Genomic DNA, 21506 nt, shown 5'->3' on the forward strand with positions numbered 1-21506 from the left:
TGCTTTCGGCTAGGGGCAAGTAATTTTGAACTCTGCTGCCCTTTAGTCTCACCAAAGCCCCCAGGGTGTTCAAATGCATGGCAGCAGTAGCTGTTCACATGAGGCTCCACGGATTCTGTCATTCCTTATTTAGATGACTGGCTCCTCACCACCCTCACCAGGTATCTACTGCTTCAAGCCACAAACTTCATTCTGAACCTGTTCAGTTGCTTGGACATCACAGTCAGCAAAGAAAAATCCCAGCTGACTCCAACACAAGATCTAGAAATCATAGGAGCTTGTCTCAAAACAATCTCTTGTGTAGCTTCTCTTCCTCTTCACAGACTACAGAACATAAGGTCTCAAGTACAACTGATTATATCCAAAGGCAAAGTCCCCACTCTTCTTGTCCTCCAAGCCTTGGGATCCATGGCAGCGACCATCACATTAGTACCTCTGACAAGATTTCACATGAAGCTCCTTCAGTGGCTCTTGGCTTCACCATGATCCAGCCTAACACATCCAATGACTTACCCCATTCTAATAACAGGTTGTTGCAAAAAGGATTTATCCTGGTGGATGCAGTCAGAGCAAATTCTACTTGGACATCCCATTATTCCTCCTCATCCCAAGGCCATAATGACCACGGATGCTTCCCAGATCAGGTGGGGGCGCATTATCTGGGAAGAACAGTCCAAGGCACTGGGTCTCCGCAAGAGGCCAATTTGCATGTCAATGTCCTGAAATTGAGAGCAGTGTTCTTAGGATTGCAAGCCTTTCATTCTGCCCTCCCTCTAGGGACAGTTGCAAAACAACATGTCAGTTATATGGTATATAAACAAACAGGGTGGAAACAGCTCTTACCCCCTGTGCTGGGAAGCTCGAGAGAGTGGCAATATCCTTCAGCCGGTTTCTGGTGGCAATGCATATGCCAGGGAGCTCCAATGTGATTGTGGACAAACTGAGCAGATGCATTCTCCTGACTCATGAGTGGTCTCTCAATACCAAAGTGGTGAAATAAATTTTTCGTTCATGGGGCCAGCCTTGCTGCGAGCTCTTTGCTTCCCCATGAACAACAAATGCAGGAGCTATTTTGCCCTAATCCAGTCCCCAAGAGACATTCTCCTTCTCGATTGGCCCTCTGGTCTCCTTTATGCCTTTCACCCATTTCTCCTCATGCCCCTCTTACTGAAGAAAGCCCAAAGGCTGAGAAGCAAAGTGATCCTCAGTGCACCTTTTTGGCCTCGGCAAATCTGGTTCCCCTTTCTTTAGCCTCACCTGATTCACCATCCATGGATTCTAGACCCAGTTCCAGAACTTCTGTCTTACCCTCAGGGACTGGTGCACCCCAACCTTCACACTCTCAAGCTGACAGCTTGGTTCCTCCAATTCCATTACTTACCAGGCAAAATAATGTTACTTCCCAAGTACAAAAAAATTCTTCTGGCTTCTCATCGACCATCCACCAGAAAACTCTTATCATAGCAAATGAAAAAGATTCTCTATTTGGGCCTGCAAGAATAAATCAGACCCCCTTTAGGCACCTGTTGAGAACGTTTTGTAATTTTTAGCTTCCCTTTTTGATCAAGGAGGTTCTGCTTCCACCATTAAAGTTCACTTAGTGGCCATTTTTAAGTTTCACAATGGCTATGATAACCATTCCTTAATATCCCATCGCTTATGCAAAGTTTTCCTTAAAGGTGCCTTATGTCTAAAGCCTCCATTCAAGGATCCTATAGCTCCATGGGATCTGACTCTGCTTTTACAATCTTTAGTACTTCCTCCCTTTGAACCAGCAGCGACTTGCAACCTTAAATTTCTCTTACGGAAAACTCTTTTTCTAGTGCCATTACTTCTGTCAGGAGAGTTTCTGAAATTCAAGCATTTTGTGCAAAAAACCCATATCTGAGTTTTCATAAGGATAGGGTTTCATTGAGGACCAACCCTTCCTTTCTTCCCAAGGTGGTTTCAGAATCTAACATTAACCAAATTATTGATCTGACCATTTTCTTCCTCCATTTTTCCAATAAAGGTGAATATTGCTTGCATTTACTGCATGTTCATAGACAATTGTGTTACTGTCTCAACAGAACTAAAGTGTCTAGAAAATCGGACCAATTATTTGTTTCCTTTTCAGGCCCAACTCTGGGAAAATCTCTCTCAAAAGTTACCTTTTCAAGCTGGTTACGAGATTGTATTACCTTCATCTATAATCATACCAACCAGAAGTTATCTAAACCTGATCAATTGTCATGTCAGCTGCTTTTCATTCAAAACCTTCCATGGACAAGATTTGCGCAGCTGCAACATGGGGGTACACCTCATACCTTTAGCACTGATTACAAATTGGATATGGTCCCCAGGGTAAGACCATCCTTTGGCTGTATGGTTCTCAGGAATATCCTTCCATAGGGCCACCCAGAACCTAAAGTAGCTGGTGACTCTGTCCCATTGGTTAAGAATGAATGAAGACTGACAACATCAGATAAAGAAGTTATGTACTCACCATAACATTCCATCTGTGTTGTTGATCTTCATTCATTCTTGACACCCCACTCTCCCTCCCCCTCCTGTAGATTTCTGGAGGATTGGACATTTGTCCTGAGAGCCTATAGTTTTGATATTGGACATAGCCTCTACTCTGTTTATATATACTTCTGTCTTGCTTTGGCTGCAAACTTGATCTGAGGTAATGGAGAGAGGGGCATTGTGGGTAGAATCTTAGCTCGAGAGTTTTTTGGTTGGAACGAGCTATATAACAGCCGAGCCAGTTCCGAAGATTGAAACTGAGTCTCATTGGTCAAGCATGAATGAAGACTGACAACACAGATGGAACATTATGGTGAGTACACAACTTCTTTTTATTTTCATCTTTTTAGCAGAGGATTGCCTTAGCTTCACTGGAACACTCTGAAGTAGTCGCCAAACGACAAGCAGCTCTGAGCAATTATGCCAAAGCCCACGTAAATGTGAAGCTTATACACAGGCAAAAAGAAACAGGTTTTAAGCTAATTGCCAACTATGAAAGCACACAATAAGTCTTCCACCAGCAATCTCCAACTCAGATAGGTTTAGATCAGCACACTTCTGCCACAAGAGTTCATAAAAATCTTCTTAATGTAACATGGCTGGTTTGGAGCCCAAGTGTAAGAAGAGTACAAAATCTAAATACAACAGCCCTGACTGTCTGATACAATGTATTACATACTTAAAACAGCAACATTTTTTTTAATTTAAAGTGCAGCAAATATCACATGAAAATAATAAAATGCAATCACAATTGGAGTGCAAAATAATAGCTATTTTTTTCTTGGATTGGTCACGGAGCCCTGTTCAACTTGGCTCTGAGGCCAGAACCGAGCATTTTAACAATAAAGCTACACAAGCAAGTTATAGCTCCAAAAACTTCGGCATGAAGCCAAGCCCCCCCCCCCCACCATGTCTGACACTGGCATTTCATTTCCAGTATTAGTCAGGGTCCATGCCACTCCGTGCCAATCAGATCAGTGATACAGTTGGAGCTGATAAACACCAATTCTTCAAATGTGATGCAGACAAACCCCATGAAGAGCCTGAATCCATAATCCCTGAGTCTGAATGTCAGATTGGGGAAGGAGCAGTGATATGATGAGGGTCCAAGGTCTGCAGTACTGACTGGTCAGAGCCAAGGGAAAGTACAGTTTTGAACCTACCATAAATGTAGATGTTCGAGTGCTAATACAGCTGCAGTCATAACAGATGGGTTATCCTGCCATCAGGCGGGTCCTCGGTCGGCCGAATTCCAAAGTCTAGGTCCGGCGTCGGTTGTCATCGCTTCTTCCCTGACGTCAGTGCGGCAGGGGTATAAAAGAACCAGCCAACGCCATCTTCTTCAGTTTTTCTTGCCCCTGATGTCAGGTGCCCCCAGAAGGAAGGCAAAACATAAACTTATGTAACCATGCAATGTAAAATAATAAAAAAACAGTAGTTTGCAAGCAAATACACCATAAAAAAATACCCCAATCAGGTTGTATGAGGAGGTGTTTGTCATAAGGCCTGTCCCAAGAGGGGATGGAGGGAGGGAAACCTGGACTGCAGCTGTATTAGCACTCGAACATCTACATTTATGGTAGGTACAAAACTGTACTATGTTCATCGTGCATACAGCTGCAGTCATAACAGATGGGTAGAATCCCAAAGCTAAAAAGGGGTGGCAGGCACTAAGTGGAACTAGGAGGAGCAAGGATGCCCTGCAAGACTGCTGTGGCAAAGCCCGCTCTAGATTTAGAGTAAAGTGGAAGGTGATAGTGCTTGGAGAAAGTGTGCACAGAACTCCAAGTGGCTGCTTCCAAAATGTCCTTCTTAGGAACCCTCCTGAGGAAAGCTGCAGAGGTAGCTGTGGCCCTTGTGGAGTGAGATCTGATGCATGTAGGCACAGTTTTTCCATGAAATGAGTAACAAAAGCGTATGCAGTGGGCTATCCATTTTGAGATTGTCTGTTTGGAGATAGCCTTTCCTTGAGCACCTGTAGCATAGGACACAAAGAGTTGCTCGGATTTTCTGAATGGCTTTGTCCTGTCCAAATAATAACGAAGTTGTCTGTGAATGTCCAAGGAATGTAGTAGTCTTTCCCCTTTGTTTTGTGAGTTAGGATAAAAGGTAGGTAAGTGGATAGTCTGATTCAAGGCTACACTGGATACTACCTTTGGCATAAAGGAAGGGTTGGTTCGTAAGGAAACTCTGTCCTGATGGAAAATTATGAAAAGTTGCACAGCCATGAGGGCCTGTAGTTCCGAAACCTTGCGTGCTGAGGTGATAGCCAGAAGGAAGGCTGTCTTCCATGACAAATATTGCAGTTCTGTTGAAGCAGCTGGCTCAAATGGAGGCAGGGTCAGTTTTTCCAAAATGAAGTTGAGGTCCCAAGCAGGTACTGGTGGTTTCCTTGGGGGTTTTATATTCTTAGCCCCTCTGAGGAACTGTCTTAAGAGAGGATGAGAGAATAAAGGAGGATCTGTGTTGTATTGTGCAGAAATGGCTGAAGCATGGATCTTGATGGAGGAGAAGGAAAGTCCACTGTTTAGCATCTCAGCTAGGTACTGTAATATTTGAGGTAAATTTAGGGATTCTGGCCCTTTTTCTGATTCCAGGCACAAAACCGTTTCCATTTGGCGGAGTAGGCTTTTCTAGTAGAAGGTCTTCTGGCCTCCAAGATGACATCCTGCACCTCTTTGGAGAGGAGGGTCTGTTGGGAAATCAAGGAATCCTCCAAGCGGCTAGATTGAGGGTTTTCAGCTGACTGTGAAGAGTTTTGAAGTTGTGCTGGGACAACAGAAGAGGCACTAGAGGCAGGATCCATGGTGGGGAATGCGTCAGGCTCTTCAGGAGTGGATACCAGTGCTGTCTTGGCCAGTCTGGAGCAATGAGAATCATGTTTGGCCTCTCTGCTCTGGCTTTTAATAGAACTTTGGGCAGCAGAGGAAGAGGTGGAAAGGCATAGACTGTCAATGTTGTCCAATTGAAAGAAAGTGCGTCCACTTTCCAGGCCTGTGGATGATAGGTCCTTGAGCAAAAATTTTTCAGTTGGTAATTTCTGTGGGTAGCAAAGAGATCTATGTCTGGCTGTCCACATGCCTGAATTATCTTTGCGAAAACTTGAGGATGCAACTTCCATTCGTGTGGATCTGTCATATTTCTGCTTAGGTTGTCTGCCAGTGTGTTTTCCTTCCCTGGCAGGAATTGTGCTTGAAGTTGGATTTGCAATTCCAGAGCCGTGTTCCAAAGGGACATGGCTAGTCTGCACAGGGGGTATGAATGAGTTCCTCCCTGTTTGTTTATGTACCACATCACTGTGGTGTTGTCTGTCCTTATCAATAGCTGGCCTGGATGCAGTAGGTCTTTGAAGGCCATAATAGCATTTTTCACTGCTAGCATTTCCTTTTGATTGTTGTGCAGGTGCTTCTCTTTTTGGGACCATTTGCCCTGAATGCACTGATCTGTCATGTGCGCCCCCCAGGCGTAGTCCGAGGCGTCTGTTGTGATGATTTGATTTGCTTGAGGCATGCAGAAGGGGAGACCTATGTTTCTTTGGCATGCTTGAGCCCACCACAGAAATTCCTCTTGAAGACATGGAATGAGTGGTATAATTATTTCCAAACTGTGGCTGTGTTGAGACCATAAGTTTTTTAGGTACCATTGAAGTTTCCTAATATGCAGCTTTGCACATGGGATCAGCAGGATGCAAGATGCCATGAATCCCAGAGCCTGCAGGACTTTCCTTGCAGTCAGCCTGGTGAGGGTTGCCATTTTGCTGAAGTATTAAGATAGTTGCCCTTGCTTCTCTGGCGTGAGGTAGGCCATCTGGGTGTTTGTATTCAAGCTGGCACCCAGGAAAATTATTGTTTGAGAGGGTATTAGTTTTGATTTCTTTTTGCTGACTGTGTATCCCAGAAAGTTCAACAATTTTATTACAAACGCCAGGTGTTTCAGAAGTATGTGCTTGCTGTCCGCTTGGATCAGGCAGTCGTCCAGATATGGGTATATTTGTATCCCTTGAAGTCTGCAGAAGGCAATTACTGATGCCAGGCATTTCGTAAACACTCTGGGCGCAGTAGATAAGCCAAAGGGCAATGCAGAGAATTGATAATGGGTTGAACCTGCAAGAAATCTGAGGTATCTTCTGCAATCTTGAATAACAACATAAAAGAAGCCAGTGCCATGCCAGTAAAGTGATCCATTTGAAGGCGAAAAGCCGAGGTACCAGATCGCAATAAACGCTTTACTGGCATGGCACTGGCTTCTTTTATGTTGTTATTCGTGGTTGCTGACTTTCACTAGTTTTTGTGGATCTTCTGCAATCTTGTCTGATAGGGACAAGCAGGTATGCCTCCTTGAGGTCCAATGTTACCAGCCAAGACTCCTTGCCCAGCATGGGAAGAAACTGCTGTAATGTGAGCATCTTGAATTTTGGTACGAGTAAATATGTGTTTAGGATGGATAGGTCCAAAATAGGTCTCCAATCTTTGTCCTTCCTTGGTACCAGGAATAGTCTGGAATAAAAACCTTGACCCTGTTCTTTTGCAGGTACCTCTTGAATAGCTTTCATGTCCATGAGAGCTGAAATTTGTTTTTGTGCCTCTGCCCTTTGATTTTGTGGCAGGTTTGGCATGCCTCTCATTTTTGGAAGGGTGTGAAAGTGGAATCTGTAGCCTCTGTCTATAATGTCCAGGATCCATTTGTCTTTTGTGACAATATGCCAATTTTTTGAAAATAATGCCAGTTTTCCGCATGCAAAGGGGAAAGTCATTGTGTCTGCTTTCTGAATGACTGTGATCTATCTTCTCCACCTCTTGGTGTAGGTGCTTGCCATTATCTGGCTCTAAATGATCCTTGAGATTGCCCTCTACCCCTCGGGCGCCTGTATCTGCCTCTTTGAGGTCTGTCCGTGGCTGGAAAGGACCAATTTTTTGAAGGCCAGTTTCTGCTGAAACGTGGAGGTTGTACCTGTAGGAAATCTTTCACTGTTTGCATTGATCTTGTCTTTTCCTCCATTTTCTTTAGTACCTCCTCGTTAACACCAAACAATGCATCTTTTTGAAGAGGTGCATCTAGTAATTTAGCTTTGACATGATCTGGTAAGGTTTGCTCTTTGAGCCAAGCATGTCTACGTATGACAGACCCTGTAACAGCAGCTCTACATGAGGCTTCTAAAGCATCAAAACCACACTGCAAGGAATGTTTACCCACTTGCTCTGCACTATGCAACAAATCCTGCAACTCCTTTAAATCTGGTTGCTCAAGTTGTGTCATTTTGCTTTTCAACTGAGATAACAAATACTGTTGATACTTTAACATATGGAACTGACAATTTAATGCCCTCGTGGTTAAAGTGGCCGAGGTGTACACCTTTTTCCCCCACCTTTCTAAAGCTCTGGAATCTCTCTCTGAAGGTAATGGGTTTTTGGCAGTAGAGGCCTTAATTCCCTTGGGACCCTGTGAAATAGTTTCTGGGTCAGCAGCATGGCTTTTGTATAGGAATTTGTGTGAATCAGGAACCCGGTAATACCTGTCAGGTTTAACAGGAGCTGGAGGTAAAGAATCTGGGTTGAGGCTGGCTTCTGTGTACACATCATCTAATATATCCAAGACAGGAGGGCTAGCCAGAGGCCTGTGCTGGGGAAGCAAGAGAAAATCCCTGAGCCTTTTCTTGGAATCTGTGTAATCTTGGCCTTCCCAGTGAAAGTGTTCCCTCAAGGTATGTAGGGTTTCCCCAAAACAATAGTCCTCAGGGGGGGAGACCGAGGGAATGGACTCCTCAGCATCAGAGTCTTCAAAAGGGGAATATGAATATTCCTGGTCCTCAGAATGTTCTGAGGTAATTAGAGGCTTGATCTGAGGAAGGGTAGTCTTCCTCCAATCTGGGCCTTTTGTCCGAGGGGGGTTGAGAACCCTGATAAGAGTAATCAAATCCTCAGCCATTTTGAGCATCTGTTTTTTAGGCATGGGGCCTTGAGAGGGGCTCTGTGGACCTTGTCTTTTAGTTTTCATGGCTGCTTTAGATTTTGTGAAAGCCTTAATGGAAAAGGAGGAAGGCCTGAAGACACCTTGAGAAGTGGCAGTCCTGTCTAAACTCTGAGATTCCCTGCCAAGAGTGGCACCGTGTAGTCGGAATGGGGGCCGTGGAGCCTGCGACCTCGGTCACAGAAGACACCGCTAAAGAAGCGTCATCGGTACTCAGGGGCTGCATAGATGCCTCGCTGAGAACCGGAGCACCGGTAGTCGGCTTTAGCGTGGTGTCGGTAGAAGTCGCAGACCTTGTATGTCGGTCCTTATCTTTGCGTCTTTTACTCAAAACTGGAGTCGGAGTATCCGACAACATAATGTAATTAAATTTTTTACCAAAATAGTGTTGGGCGAACTCCGCCCACCGCTTAATAGTGCGTTTGTTGAATCTAGCACAAAAACAGCAGGCCGAGACGTCGTGGTCTGGGCCTAAGCAAGGAATACAGAAAGAATGGAAATCCTTATGCGGTATTTGCTTCCCATATGAAATGCAATTATTAACTTTGTCTGACATCGGTCTGAGGCAAGAAAAGTTTCCCCAGCGGGGTACTTAGTTTTCAAGAAGACTTCGGCTGAAATATTTTCGTAAATCTCAGGAGCTGGCCGACCGGCACTTGCGAACTGCTTCTGCTTCGGGCACCGCGCGGCAAGAAAGACTGAAGAAGATGGCATTGGCTGGTTCTTTTATACCCCTGCCGCACTGACGTCAGGGAAGAAGCGACGACAACTGACGCCGGACCTAGACTTTGGAATTCGGCCGACCGAGGACCCGCCTGATGGCAGGATAACCCATCTGTTATGACTGCAGCTGTATGCACGATGAACATCTCCCAAATGGATTTGCATCCTGAAAACCTTCCTTATTATTCTAGCCACGTCTGCCTTGAAAAGGCTCTTGGAAGGACCACTGTGATATGAGAAATGAAGCAGTGGAAGAGAGTCTGGATGAGCGGTGAAAGAGTCTGTCCTGGTGAAAAGGAAGTCATAGTCTCAGAGAGACCGGCTCAGGAAAGAAGCGAGATTTTGGCAACGGAGGAGTACTGGATCCAAGATAAATTGGATCCAACGTTGTCTTCAAATAGTGAGTTTTAGGAACCTTCAGAACCAAACCCAAGGAAGTTGAGTGGTTTGGCAATTGTTTCTTAGTTTCCTTAACTTTTTTCCTTCTCTCTTTCCCTAGGCTTATCCACACTCTTCTCACCCTTGGTCTTGCCACTAGATTTGTTTTGCAGAAGGAGAGGCAACAGGAGAAACAAGAGTGTGGGAGGGAAACCTATCCCTCAGTGGCAGGGAGATGTCCCTTAATCACTAAGTCACTAAGTTGTTATGTATCTTGCCACCAAAGCCTGGGAGCTGAAGGTGGTACAAATGGAGCACTGCTCACCTAAATGAGCAGCCCACAAACAGTAAATGCTCTTGGCATGTCCTTCAGAATTATGTATTTGATGTCCATAGGCCACACATTTCTTAAAACCAGGAGGCTTTTCTGCCATAATGCCACAGACAAAAAAAAAAACAAAACAAAACAAAGCACCACACAAGCAGCAAAAACATTAAAGTAGAAAAAATTATTACGCTACCAGTAGAACTAAGCACAACACATTAATCTTAGCAACAGTGCTAGCAGAAAGGTTATACCTAGCTAAACAAGGGTTCAGGAGAATCAAGGGGATAAGAAACAGGTGCCAATAGGGAGATGTAAGATAGAGGTAGGTTTAAGGTTGTTTTTAGACTACAGGAAAGAGGAAGCAACTACGTAATAAGAACCACTATAAATAAGTAACTATTGAAGAGAAAAATCACAAAAAGGATTAAAAGTAAGATGTACTTAGCTGATACTTAGCTGGAGCATGAGAGGTCGCATTTGATGGAAATGAGCAGCAAATGAGATATGAGGTAATTTACTACCTAAAGGGGATCATAGGTAAGGGGAAGTAGCCTGACCCCTAGATCCAAAGTCTGAACATGGCCAAAGCCACAGCATAGATGGACCTAATAACCAACAATTGAAGGACGGATGGAAGCGACAACTAAAGGTCCAATATTTTTACAGGGATCAAGCCCCCCCCACCACCACCACAGTCCTCACACCCACTGACAACTGTATATACCAACTCTGAGGTTGCACAACAGTAGAGAGAGTGCATAAACCCTTCCCTAGGCCCTAGAGTAACATCAGTTTTGTCAATATTTTGTGCTTAGATATTTTTGTGTTTAGATATTTTTGCTGCCGATATTTTTATTATCAATATTATGTTGATTAGATTATTTTAAGTGACCCATATGTATATATGCATATATATATACATATATATATATATATATATATATATATATATATAAATATTTATAGGTATGTATATAGAGTCATAGGTAAATACTAGGTTAGCTGCCCTTGCAGGCAATTTTAAGCCTTGCCAGTTTCCCTTTTGGTGCTCAAATTAATGTATCCAATTTGATGTTAGATTGGCCGTATCTATCCCATTGTCAAGAATTATATCTTATCCCTAATGAGAATAACTAGGATCATATCATAGAAAATATGAGGGGACCCATACATGAGATAAAACATTTAGGAACTGCTTTAGTCCATTAGTAGTAAAAGTTGCAGTAATGCGATACATGTTGTGTTTCCCATCCATAGAGCCAAGTTGTGCTTGAATATGGACAGGAATGAGCTTTGTTTTACGTGGATGAGGTGTCTGTTCCATAGCAGCAGAATCCTTTTCAAGATATACCTATCCATCCGAAGCATTCAGTTGATGTTAGACACACACATATGAATTTATAATGAATAATCATTGGTGAGTTTGATCAAAACACAAAACATCAACCATTGACAATTACTATTAATTTCCATTAAAATCACCAAGAAAACACCCAGAAATTAAATATACTACCTCCAAGGCTGCAATGACTCAAAGAAAGAGAAAAACCCTGGAATTATGTAACAGATAATGTAATGAATTTTGACCATTATATAACTCAACCAGCTGTACCACTGATGAAAAACACCAGTGTTTCAACACATGATGAAAGGCATGCAGCAACATAACACACATGACTGTATTTCTCTACATTCTGATGAACTTTCATTGACGACAAATACATCAAAAAAGTTAATTGGTGATCACAAATATCTAAAAGAAATACCAAATTAGTGTGATTACAAATGTAAGCAAGCAGTTTGTTTGTGATCTCTCTCTTAAACAAAACAAAACTACTAGTTTTTATATGGGGGACTCCCCCCCCCCCAACACCCCAGTTTGGGGGCTCTACCTCCACCACCCAAAACTAGATTTACGCAACCACAGACAAAAGGGACGACTCCTGAAATTCTATTACAGTAATATAATTTGACCACTGTAACCACTGATGAAATTTACCAGAACCAGCGACACATGATGAGTGCAGCAGTCAAATCTATGGCACATACGCGCGCGCGCACACACACACACACACACACACACACACACACACACACACACACACACACACACACACACACGTAAATATATAAAGGCATACATACACACACATATTTATATATACAGGTATCTTTGAAAATATTTAAGAAGATTCTATAGGAAAATGCTTATTAAATTATAAACTTCATGGCTGTATAAACGGCATAGTGTCTCTGCCATAACCTAAAACTGACACCTCTCAGAGATGGACACAAGGTCACTGTAGTCTGTGGAGTTTGGGGACACTGTGGTCATTATTTCTTTCATTTTCACACAGTCAAATGTCAGAGGTATGTGCAGGTCAAAGTAGCTTATGTGTGACCTGGGACAATGTGGTCATTTCTTTAACTTTCCAAAAAAACAAACTACAGAGGTATGCACAGAAGATCACTTGAATTTGTGTAGAGGCAATGTACTGTCTAGAAGCAACATGTTGGAATACATTACTGTTTTATCTTTGCTTTCTAACTGTACAGTATTGTACTCCATATTGTTGGTGCTAGACAACACACTGCCACTAGACAAGTCATAGGGACCTGTGCCCACATCTGAGGTTTGGTTTTGAGGAAAGTAAAAGAAATAATGACGGCACTTTCCCAGGATGTGTTGTGAGGGAAAGAAGGCATTGCTTTCTTTAGACATGATTTTTATTCTGGCCATTATTATTTATTATTTTGTGTATTTATTTGACATTTGATAACTAGCTTAGTCTGGCTGGGTATATGCCCTTTTTCGGCAGAGACCTGAAGAAAAAAAGCTCCAAATGGAAAGTTAAATATAGTAAGTATTAAACAAATTTACAAAAAGGTAGTACAGTTCTGTCATATACATAGTCAGAAAAGAATTATACAAACTTTGAGACTATGTAGACTTTGTATTAGATTCAAGGGTGTGAAAAACAAACTCTAAAATTCACCTTAGATAATCTAGAACGCTGTAGCCTCTGGGGGCATAGCAGTTCCTCCCCCCCTCCCCCGCCATTTAATTTGTTTCCTGCACAGTTATTAGAGTGCAGTCTTGACCAGTGGAAACAATACAGGAAAAATCTTAAGGCAAAGCATAAGAAAACAAAACAAAAGTAACCTGGATGGTGTGTAGATACTATGATGGGGGGGAAACATGGGAGGGTAATGATACATGTGCTAAGGACACAGACTGCATAGGGGGAGGATCCCTTTACCTAGGGCTCCATATTATCCAAGGCTACCTATACAATTATATCCCTTCTGTAAGAATGTGCCCATTTAAATACTGAAAACTCACCTGACATGCTCAAATCTTTCTGTCATACTCCCTCCCTTCCTTTCTGCAACACTGCACATGCTAAGCTTGTTGTAGCATTTTTGTGTGGCTTTTGGTGAGGAACAAATGCCGCTTCTGTTGATGTCATCATTAAGTTAACTAGTATTGTGCATCAGGAGATCATAATGTGAAATTCTGCTTAAAATAATATGCAAAAAGTGCTGTTCTGAGGTGGCAGACAGACCTCAAAACAGCATTGTTTTACCTGAACCTTCAGTAGGTCTCTGTTGATATTTAGAGTGGATCCTATATGGTCAAGTTCTTCATTAGGCTCCTCCTACACTAAGACTGTCTGAAATCTAACAAGAATGATGGCATTTTCTGTGTTATTTAAGTAAGCAATAGAGACTCAAACATTTTTGAATTCAACATACCTCTTTTCACATCTAATGTAGTTTCCAAGACTATCTTTGCCACAGTTTCCGTAGGCATTTCCTGCAGCATTTACATCTTCAAAGCAGGCATCTGGGGCTGGTCTCGCACCTGCACAGAGAAACGAGTAATGGTACCCAAGTTATTTCAAAGATAAGCAGCCTGGTGCAGTTTCCTGCAATTCATGGATGCAGGTAGAAAACCTTTTGATTCAAGGTCAGTAATGGGCATTATTTATTTATTTGACATTTGTTGACCTGGTTAGTCTGACTGAGTTTGTGCCCTTTTTCAGTGGAGGCCCGGGGAGAAAAGCTCCACAGTTACAAGTGATCCAAGTAACATATACACAGTACAAATTTAACAGGAACAGAAGAAAAGTATTCTCAGTGCAAGTTAATCGAGTAAAAATTTCAAAAATACATTGCACATATAAAAAAACTATACAAGTTTGTAAGCAAATGTCAGTTGTTGTGTCAAAAAGCTTATAGCAAATGAAGCTTGCCAGACTAAGTTACAATAAGAATAAAAGCTGTACTAAAAGCAAAGCTTGTACTGGATGAGGGCAAGATGAAGTGCATTTGGCTAGCTTTCTCAGTGAGATTAGTACTGTGCAAGCCAAGATGTTTGCTGCAATCAGTTTTGCAACACCAGTAAAATTATTTAAAGCCAAACTCGTTGTTAGAAAAATATATATATTCACATATGTGCTGCCCAGAAAATATATTTACATACATGCTGCCTAGGAAAATATATATTTACATATATGCTGCTTAGGAAAATGTGTATTCAAACATTCAGATATATATAAGTTGTGTGGTCAGATATATAGAGAAATGTGTGCTTTAGACAGGAATAAATGTGCCCAAATCCATATGAAGAGCAAAGGTTGAAAAATAGTAATGCATTTAATTCTGTTTTACTAGAATAATAGTAGAAATAAACTCGCATATTATTGCTTGAAGCATAAGCTGCAGTGTGATTAGAAACTTGGCCTTGGCAGCTCGGCTGGCTCATTTCTGTCAGTAAAGATTATTTTGCAAAGTTAGAAAATAATGAATCTGTGTGCATGTGTATCTTTTCCTGCTTCCACCAGAAGAATGGCCTTGCGCACTATCAGAGATAGTGTCCAGCTGGAAAGGGACAAAGAAATGTATTAAAGAGACATTCATCCATTGTATTCGAGCTAATCTAAGAGCCTTGGATTGGCTACATCCTCGGAAGGACATTGTGATTGACCAGGTGCTTTGCAAGGCTGTAATATTCTCATGGGAAAAAGATTTTTGAAAAGCACTATCTCAGCACTTTTTCATAAGTTACTATGATGTAAAGACCCTGTCACTGACCACGTCAGTGAGGTGGGCAAAAGCTGATTGTAAATGATATAAAATGGCAAACACTGCACAAATAAAGTTAGACAAAATTCTGTACAAGTTTGTGTATGGTTTTTTGCCTCCTAATGTACATTAGAGTATAAGATACTTGAGTTCTCCTGCATTACTGTTTGTTATTGACTGACATTGTTTTTGAATGCCAGATGATTTTTACAGTCTGACTCTAACAAATTTATTTAACACTCGTGTAACATGCAATGGCAAATGTAAGGTCGCATAGACCTTTGCGCACAGATATATGCGGCTGCAAATACCAGAATACATGCAGCAAGGTACACAAACAAAAGTAGATGCGGTCACTTATTGCCTTACTTATGTATGATTATTATGCATAAAACTGTTAGAGAACATTTCACAGTACAGACATACGATACTGCAGGTTGTACAACAATATATATGTATCTATGGAGTTCTTATTACAAGAGCAGAGCTGCATTCTTTCGAATGCGTCTTGGTCGAACATAAAAGACTGAAAAGGCAAAATATCGAAGCAGCTTTTAAATAAATTCTTTCCCAGGGAAAGAATTTGCTTGGCTGCTTTGTTACTTTGCCATTTTCAACACTGTAGTGCGGTCTCAGAGTTGGTATATTTAAGTAGGGGGGATGTGGGGGGGGGCACAGCCCCTCACATTGGGTGGTGTGGGTGGCAAAGCCCCCCCCCCCACTTAATGTAACGTTTTAAAATGTTTTTTTTTTTTTTTTTTTTGTTGGAACAGCGATTTTTTTTCCCCTTGGAAAAAAAAAATAGCTGTTCTGACAGTTCGACATTGTAAGCTTTCGCTTACATAGGGTCGATTAATCACCGCTCGCTTTTTTAAGTGTTCGGTGATGTAATATAGACCCCATCTATGTTATAATAGCAGTAGATATTTAATTTACAAAGTAATATATGAAGCAAAATATGTGACAGTAAATGGAACCCAGTGTACAGTAATGCATGTGCCTCTATGTGTAATAAATAATAAACAGAGTAAAATACAATAATGCATATGCCAGAAGTGTATATATGTAGAAAGTTATGCAGTTTTACAGGAAAAAGGGCATTAGCAGTGCATGCAGTAATTTCAGACATTAGACTGTGGAGCAGTTTACAGTAGAGAGTTAAGACTATGACCAGCTAACCAGTTATTTCCTGTAGTCCTGAATTTATTTGTCTTTCTGTCCATTTGCATACTAAGAAGAAACAACTGACCAGGAAGTCAATAACCACAGCAAATGAATCCAACAATGGTAGAAACCACTGCATTGTTGGGAGTCATTTGCTGAGGTCTTTGGCTTTCTGGTCATGTGTTTGTTCTTTACTTGGCTTTCTGTTCCAGTTCCAGGTATTTCTTGGCTTTTTGTGGATCCATTTGCATACTGTTTGACTCTGAGCAAGACTTTTATCCAAAAATAGCTCCCATTTCATTTCTGAAAGGAAGCATTTTTTCTAGTCCTTTTACCAAATTAGCAAATAAATAAAACAACACATGCATCTGTATGCATGTCAGTACATGAACCAATGTCTGTCATATTCTGTGCAGTTGTATATGAGACTGTATAAGGGTATGAGTTACTGATAAGGCATTGAAGCTAGATAAAGCACACCCTTGTATATTGAAGAAGTGAATATAAATTCTGTGACAATATTTAGCATAGCTGATTAATTGGGACTTGGTGATTTGGTGTGTCCTGAAAGTCAAAAAAAAAAAAAAAAACAACCAGTGTATCCTGGCTGCTCAAAGGGTTTAAAAAATTAAGACTGAAAACAAAGGTCAACATAGGTATATAATATTTAGAATGTGAGTTCAAGAAGTTCTTGCCTCAAGCCTAATGTACTCAGTACTCAGGTGGCCTTATTTCTGCATTGTAGTGCAGTCTGAAATGCATGCTGATGATGCTGCAGGATGCCTCACATCCTCTGAGGATTATCTCCACATAATTTCAACCATACTGCTATACCAAATGTTACACTAAAGCAGAAGTAAAGAAACTCAGTGTCTTCTAAATGCTAGCAATAAAGTGCAAGGTAAAAAGGGAAGAAAAATGTTTCTATGTAGCAGCTGAAAGTATGTTATACTTGTCTTTTGTTTGAAAAAATGTCTCAGCTGCAGCTACCGGGTAAGCTATGTTTTTTGGTTAAATTACCCAAGAGCTGCTAGGTATGCATACAGAATTTGAACCCGTTTCTCACTGAAAATCGAATATTGGATAAGCATGAAAATGGTACAGTGTGTAACACTTGTGGACTCTGCAGGGGGAAGCATGACAGTTTGTAATATGGATAAGCATGAAAATGGTACAGTGTGTAACACTTGTGGACTCTGCAGGGGGAAGCATGACAGTTTGTAATATGGATAAGCATGAAAATGGTACAGTGTGTAACACTTGTGCACTCAGCAGGGGAAGCATGACAGTTTGTAACATGGATAAGCATGAAAACGGTACAGTGTGTAACACTTGTGGACTCTGCAGGGGAGGCATGACAGTTTGTAATATGGATAAGCATGAAAATGGTACAGTGTGTAACACTTGTGCACTCAGCAGGGGAAACATGATAGTTTGTAACATGGATAAGCATGAAAATGGTACAGTGTGTAACACTTGTGCACTCAGCAGGGGAAGCATGACAGTTTGTAACATGGATAAGCATGAAAATTGTACAGTGTGTAACACTTGTGGACTCTGCAGGGGAGGCATGACAGTTTGTAACATGGATAAGCATGAAAATGGTACAGTGTGTAACACTTGTGCACTCTGCAGAGGGAAGCATGACAGTTTGTAATATGGATAAGCATGAAAATGGTACAGTGTGTAACACTTGTGGACTCTGCAGGGGGAAGCATGACAGTTTGTAATATGGATAAGCATGAAAATGGTACAGTGTGTAACACTTGTGGACTCTGCAGGGGGAAGCGTGACAGTTTGTAATATGGATAAGCATGAAAATGGTACAGTGTGTAACACTTGTGCACTCAGCAGGGGAAGCATGACAGTTTGTAACATGGATAAGCATGAAAATGGTACAGTGTGTAACACTTGTGGACTCTGCAGGGGAGGCATGACAGTTTGTAATATGGATAAGCATGAAAATGGTACAGTGTGCAACACTTGTGCACTCAGCAGGGGAAGCATGACAGTTTGTAACATGGATAAGCATGAAAATGGTACAGTGTGTAACACTTGTGCACTCTGCAGGGGGAGGCATGACAGTTTGTAACATGGATAAGCATGAAAATGGTACAGTGTGTAACACTTGTGGACTCTGCAGGGGGAAGCATGACAGTTTGTAACATGGATAAGCATGAAAATGGTACAGTGTGTAACACTTGTGCACTCTGCAGGGGGAAGCATGACAGTTTGTAACATGGATAAGCATGAAAATGGTACAGTGTGTAACACTTGTGGACTCTGCAGGGGGAAGCATGACAGTTTGTAACATGGATAAGCATGAAAATGGTACAGTGTGTAACACTTGTGCACTCTGCAGGGGGAAGCATGACAGTTTGTAACATGGATAAGCATGAAAATGGTACAGTGTGTAACACTTGTGCACTCTGCAGGGGGAAGCATGACAGTTTGTAACATGGATAAGCATGAACATGGTACAGTGTGTAACACTTGTGCACTCTGCAGGGGGAAGCATAACAGTTTGTAACATGGATAAGCATGAAAATGGTACAGTGTGTAACACTTGTGCACTCAGCAGGGGAAGCATGACAGTTTGTAATATGGATAAGCATGAAAATGGTACAGTGTGTAACACTTGTGCACTCTGCAGGGGAAGCATGACAGTTTGTAATACAGCTGAATACTGACAGGGAAAAAGAATAGTGTACAAGTCTGAGTTACTATGAGCTGATCTGTTGTCTGTCCATCATTTGTTGGTTATGAGTACACAGGATTTTACAGTCTGTTGATGTGTATGTTGATGACTTGAAGAATCAAGCCAATGACTGTGAATTTGATGTGCCGTTTGATTCATTAGTGCTAGACAGAATCTTGCGTAATATTAAAATGATCATTCAGAATTCAGATTTAAGCAAGCAATAATGCGTGATGCATGGGTGTTGTGAAGCCCAATGCTGAAGGCTTTTCCCTAGGCTGAAAACAGGCTTGTACTTAGTGGGTTTATCCAGAGCTGAGTCATGGTCAAATGGGGCCCTAGGCAAGGTAATTGGCCAAGCCTCCCACCCGTAGCCATTGCAGTGTCCCATTACTTGTCTCTCTTTCCCCAATTACCATAAACACTATTCAAAACTGTCAATATGAGCTTTCAAAATGATTACAGAAATGTGGATTTAAATTAAAGATTTTAATTTAGTTATCCTTTGTTGACCAGTTTAGCCCCACTATGCTAGTAACCTCTTTTCAGGGGAGGTTGAAGGTGGTACTTGTACTAGTAGTGGAAATTTGGCCAAGGCTTCAGCGATTTTCCCCTACTCTTTTCAGTAGGTGTTGTGAGATCTTTTACATCCACCTGAAGTATTACCAACTCAGGCAGATGGCCTTCAGTTTAACATCCCATCCAAAGGACGACACACACTTAGCAGTGCAGCACTTTATGCTGCACTGCAGTGTCAGCAATCACTCTACTTGGTGTGGGAGTAGAATCCATAGTCTTCTATGCTAAAAGTAACTGTGCTACCTGTTGTGCCCCTAAAACTGCTTTCAAACTTTAGAGCATAAACACTAATGGCCATCTGCTAAATGAAGCAACTGTACAGTGAAAATAGATGTGGCATGAGCAACAGTAAACTTCTCTTTCTTTGAAAATCACATTCATTGAGCATGCACCTTGTCAGTGGTGTATTAAGTGAACCTTGGTCTCTGGACTGTTTTTAAACCATGGGACCCCTGCATACATTTTTTGGATCATGCATAAATGCATGCATTCTTTGATTCATCTTCCTGATTGTTTTAAATTTATTTCTTTTTTAATACAGTAACATTTGTTAGAGTGCATTTTAAATTTGTAGTTTTGAACGTTTTTTTCCATTAAGCAGTGAAACAAAATGTATGAACTAATGATGACAGAATTACCCATTTCAGAGCATTTCAACTAACTCTGAGTGACATTGACTGACTGTTATCCTCAGTGATTTACCAAAGTATCTGGCATTTGGTGTACAGGATTAAATCTCTTGCCTCCTATAGCCATGATACAGGGTTCAAGCCTGGAAAAGGTCACTTAGCTAACTAAATTGACTTTTCTGTGTAGGGCATTTCACACACAGACAGTTGCATGTCAAAGTCCAAAAGTACCTGCAAGAAAAATCAATACTGCTGGCTTTGTCTTTCTGACTATAGCTCCGTAATGCTAATACTGTGGTTCCAGTTAGCTTGTACTTGCTTTGCTGCGTCTGTTTGTTTGCTCTGTTTCTTTGGCTGAATCCAGCAGAATGCTCATAAGGCAGCAGCTGCAAAATGCTGGAAGCAGGAAACACTTTTCTTATAGCAGTAGACAGCATTACTGAGTAAACCAGGAAAACATTGCTTATTTTTGAAATTAAAGTTGTGGACAGCCCCCCACCTCCATCTCCAGCCAGCACCCAGACCTAGGCAGATGGCTATGTTGCCTAGTGCTGGCTCTGACCCTGGGTTTATCTAGATAACAATTACATTTATCTGATAACTTACTCTTATGTTAATTCTGTAATTTCTAATTTTCTGGAGCTTTTCTCCCCAGGACTCCATTGAAAATGGGCTCCTCGTGGCCCAATGGACTATCCTGGCAAACAGACTATAAATAAATAAATAAATAGAATAAGATTACAGTGCCTATAAGAACCATTCAACATAAACTTTCCTCACTTACGTTCTCCTACTAAATAGAAAACCAGCTTTCCTAACAGCTGTTTCTTTAGGAATGGCCAAGCCAGCATTAATGCCTTTCATTTTTTTACCCTAATTCTCTTTTTTACTTTTACCTACTGTTCTCCTTTAATGCTCCCATCCTAACTCAGAATGTTCATCTTTGTCTTCTGTCACTCTTAACTTCATATTGTATATTCTAACTAGAACACGTCCAATGCTACAATTCATTTTTTAACAGCTTGTATGTTTATTCTCATATGTTTGTAATTCACTATTTTTTTTTGTTTGTTTTGCTGCCTGGGCTGGATCTGAAAAGGGTCCACTTATATCAGTACTTTACACAGGTAAACACATTTAAGTAACTAACTGTATAAGTAAGTTAATAGATAAATATTTATATTGGGTCATTTGATCTGATTTGTAAGAGTCTTGAAATGTGAAAATAATTCTTGGTGTAAAAGAAGAGAGTATACTGCAAAGGATTCAGTCTAATGAGTTACTTAAAGAGCTAGATAACGGATTTATTTACTGGCTTGGAATTTTTGGGGGAATTTATCAAGGCATGGTCAGATTCTGCAGTGAGTTATACAGCACAGGCTCCAAATGTTCCAGTAGCTTTGTAAGCAGCTACTGAGGATGAGTTAAACTGCATGGAACATAC

General features: G+C 41.3%; 1 protein-coding gene across 1 annotated transcript in view; it reads right to left on the reverse strand.

Moving 5' to 3' along the window:
• LOC122794677 (disintegrin and metalloproteinase domain-containing protein 33-like) overlaps positions 1 to 21506 on the reverse strand; it is a 2280125-nt gene that overhangs the window by 586605 nt on the left and 1672014 nt on the right. Inside the window, exon 15 of the mRNA XM_044063306.1 lies at positions 13661 to 13769. Within this exon, the coding sequence (XP_043919241.1) occupies positions 13661 to 13769 (109 nt within the window). The remainder of the gene's footprint in view (positions 1 to 13660; positions 13770 to 21506) is intronic.

The sequence above is a fragment of the Protopterus annectens genome, chromosome 2.part1, assembly GCF_019279795.1.
Source record: "Protopterus annectens isolate FY-2018-M chromosome 2.part1, PAN1.0, whole genome shotgun sequence".
NCBI classification, from domain to species: Eukaryota; Metazoa; Chordata; order Ceratodontiformes; family Protopteridae; genus Protopterus; species Protopterus annectens.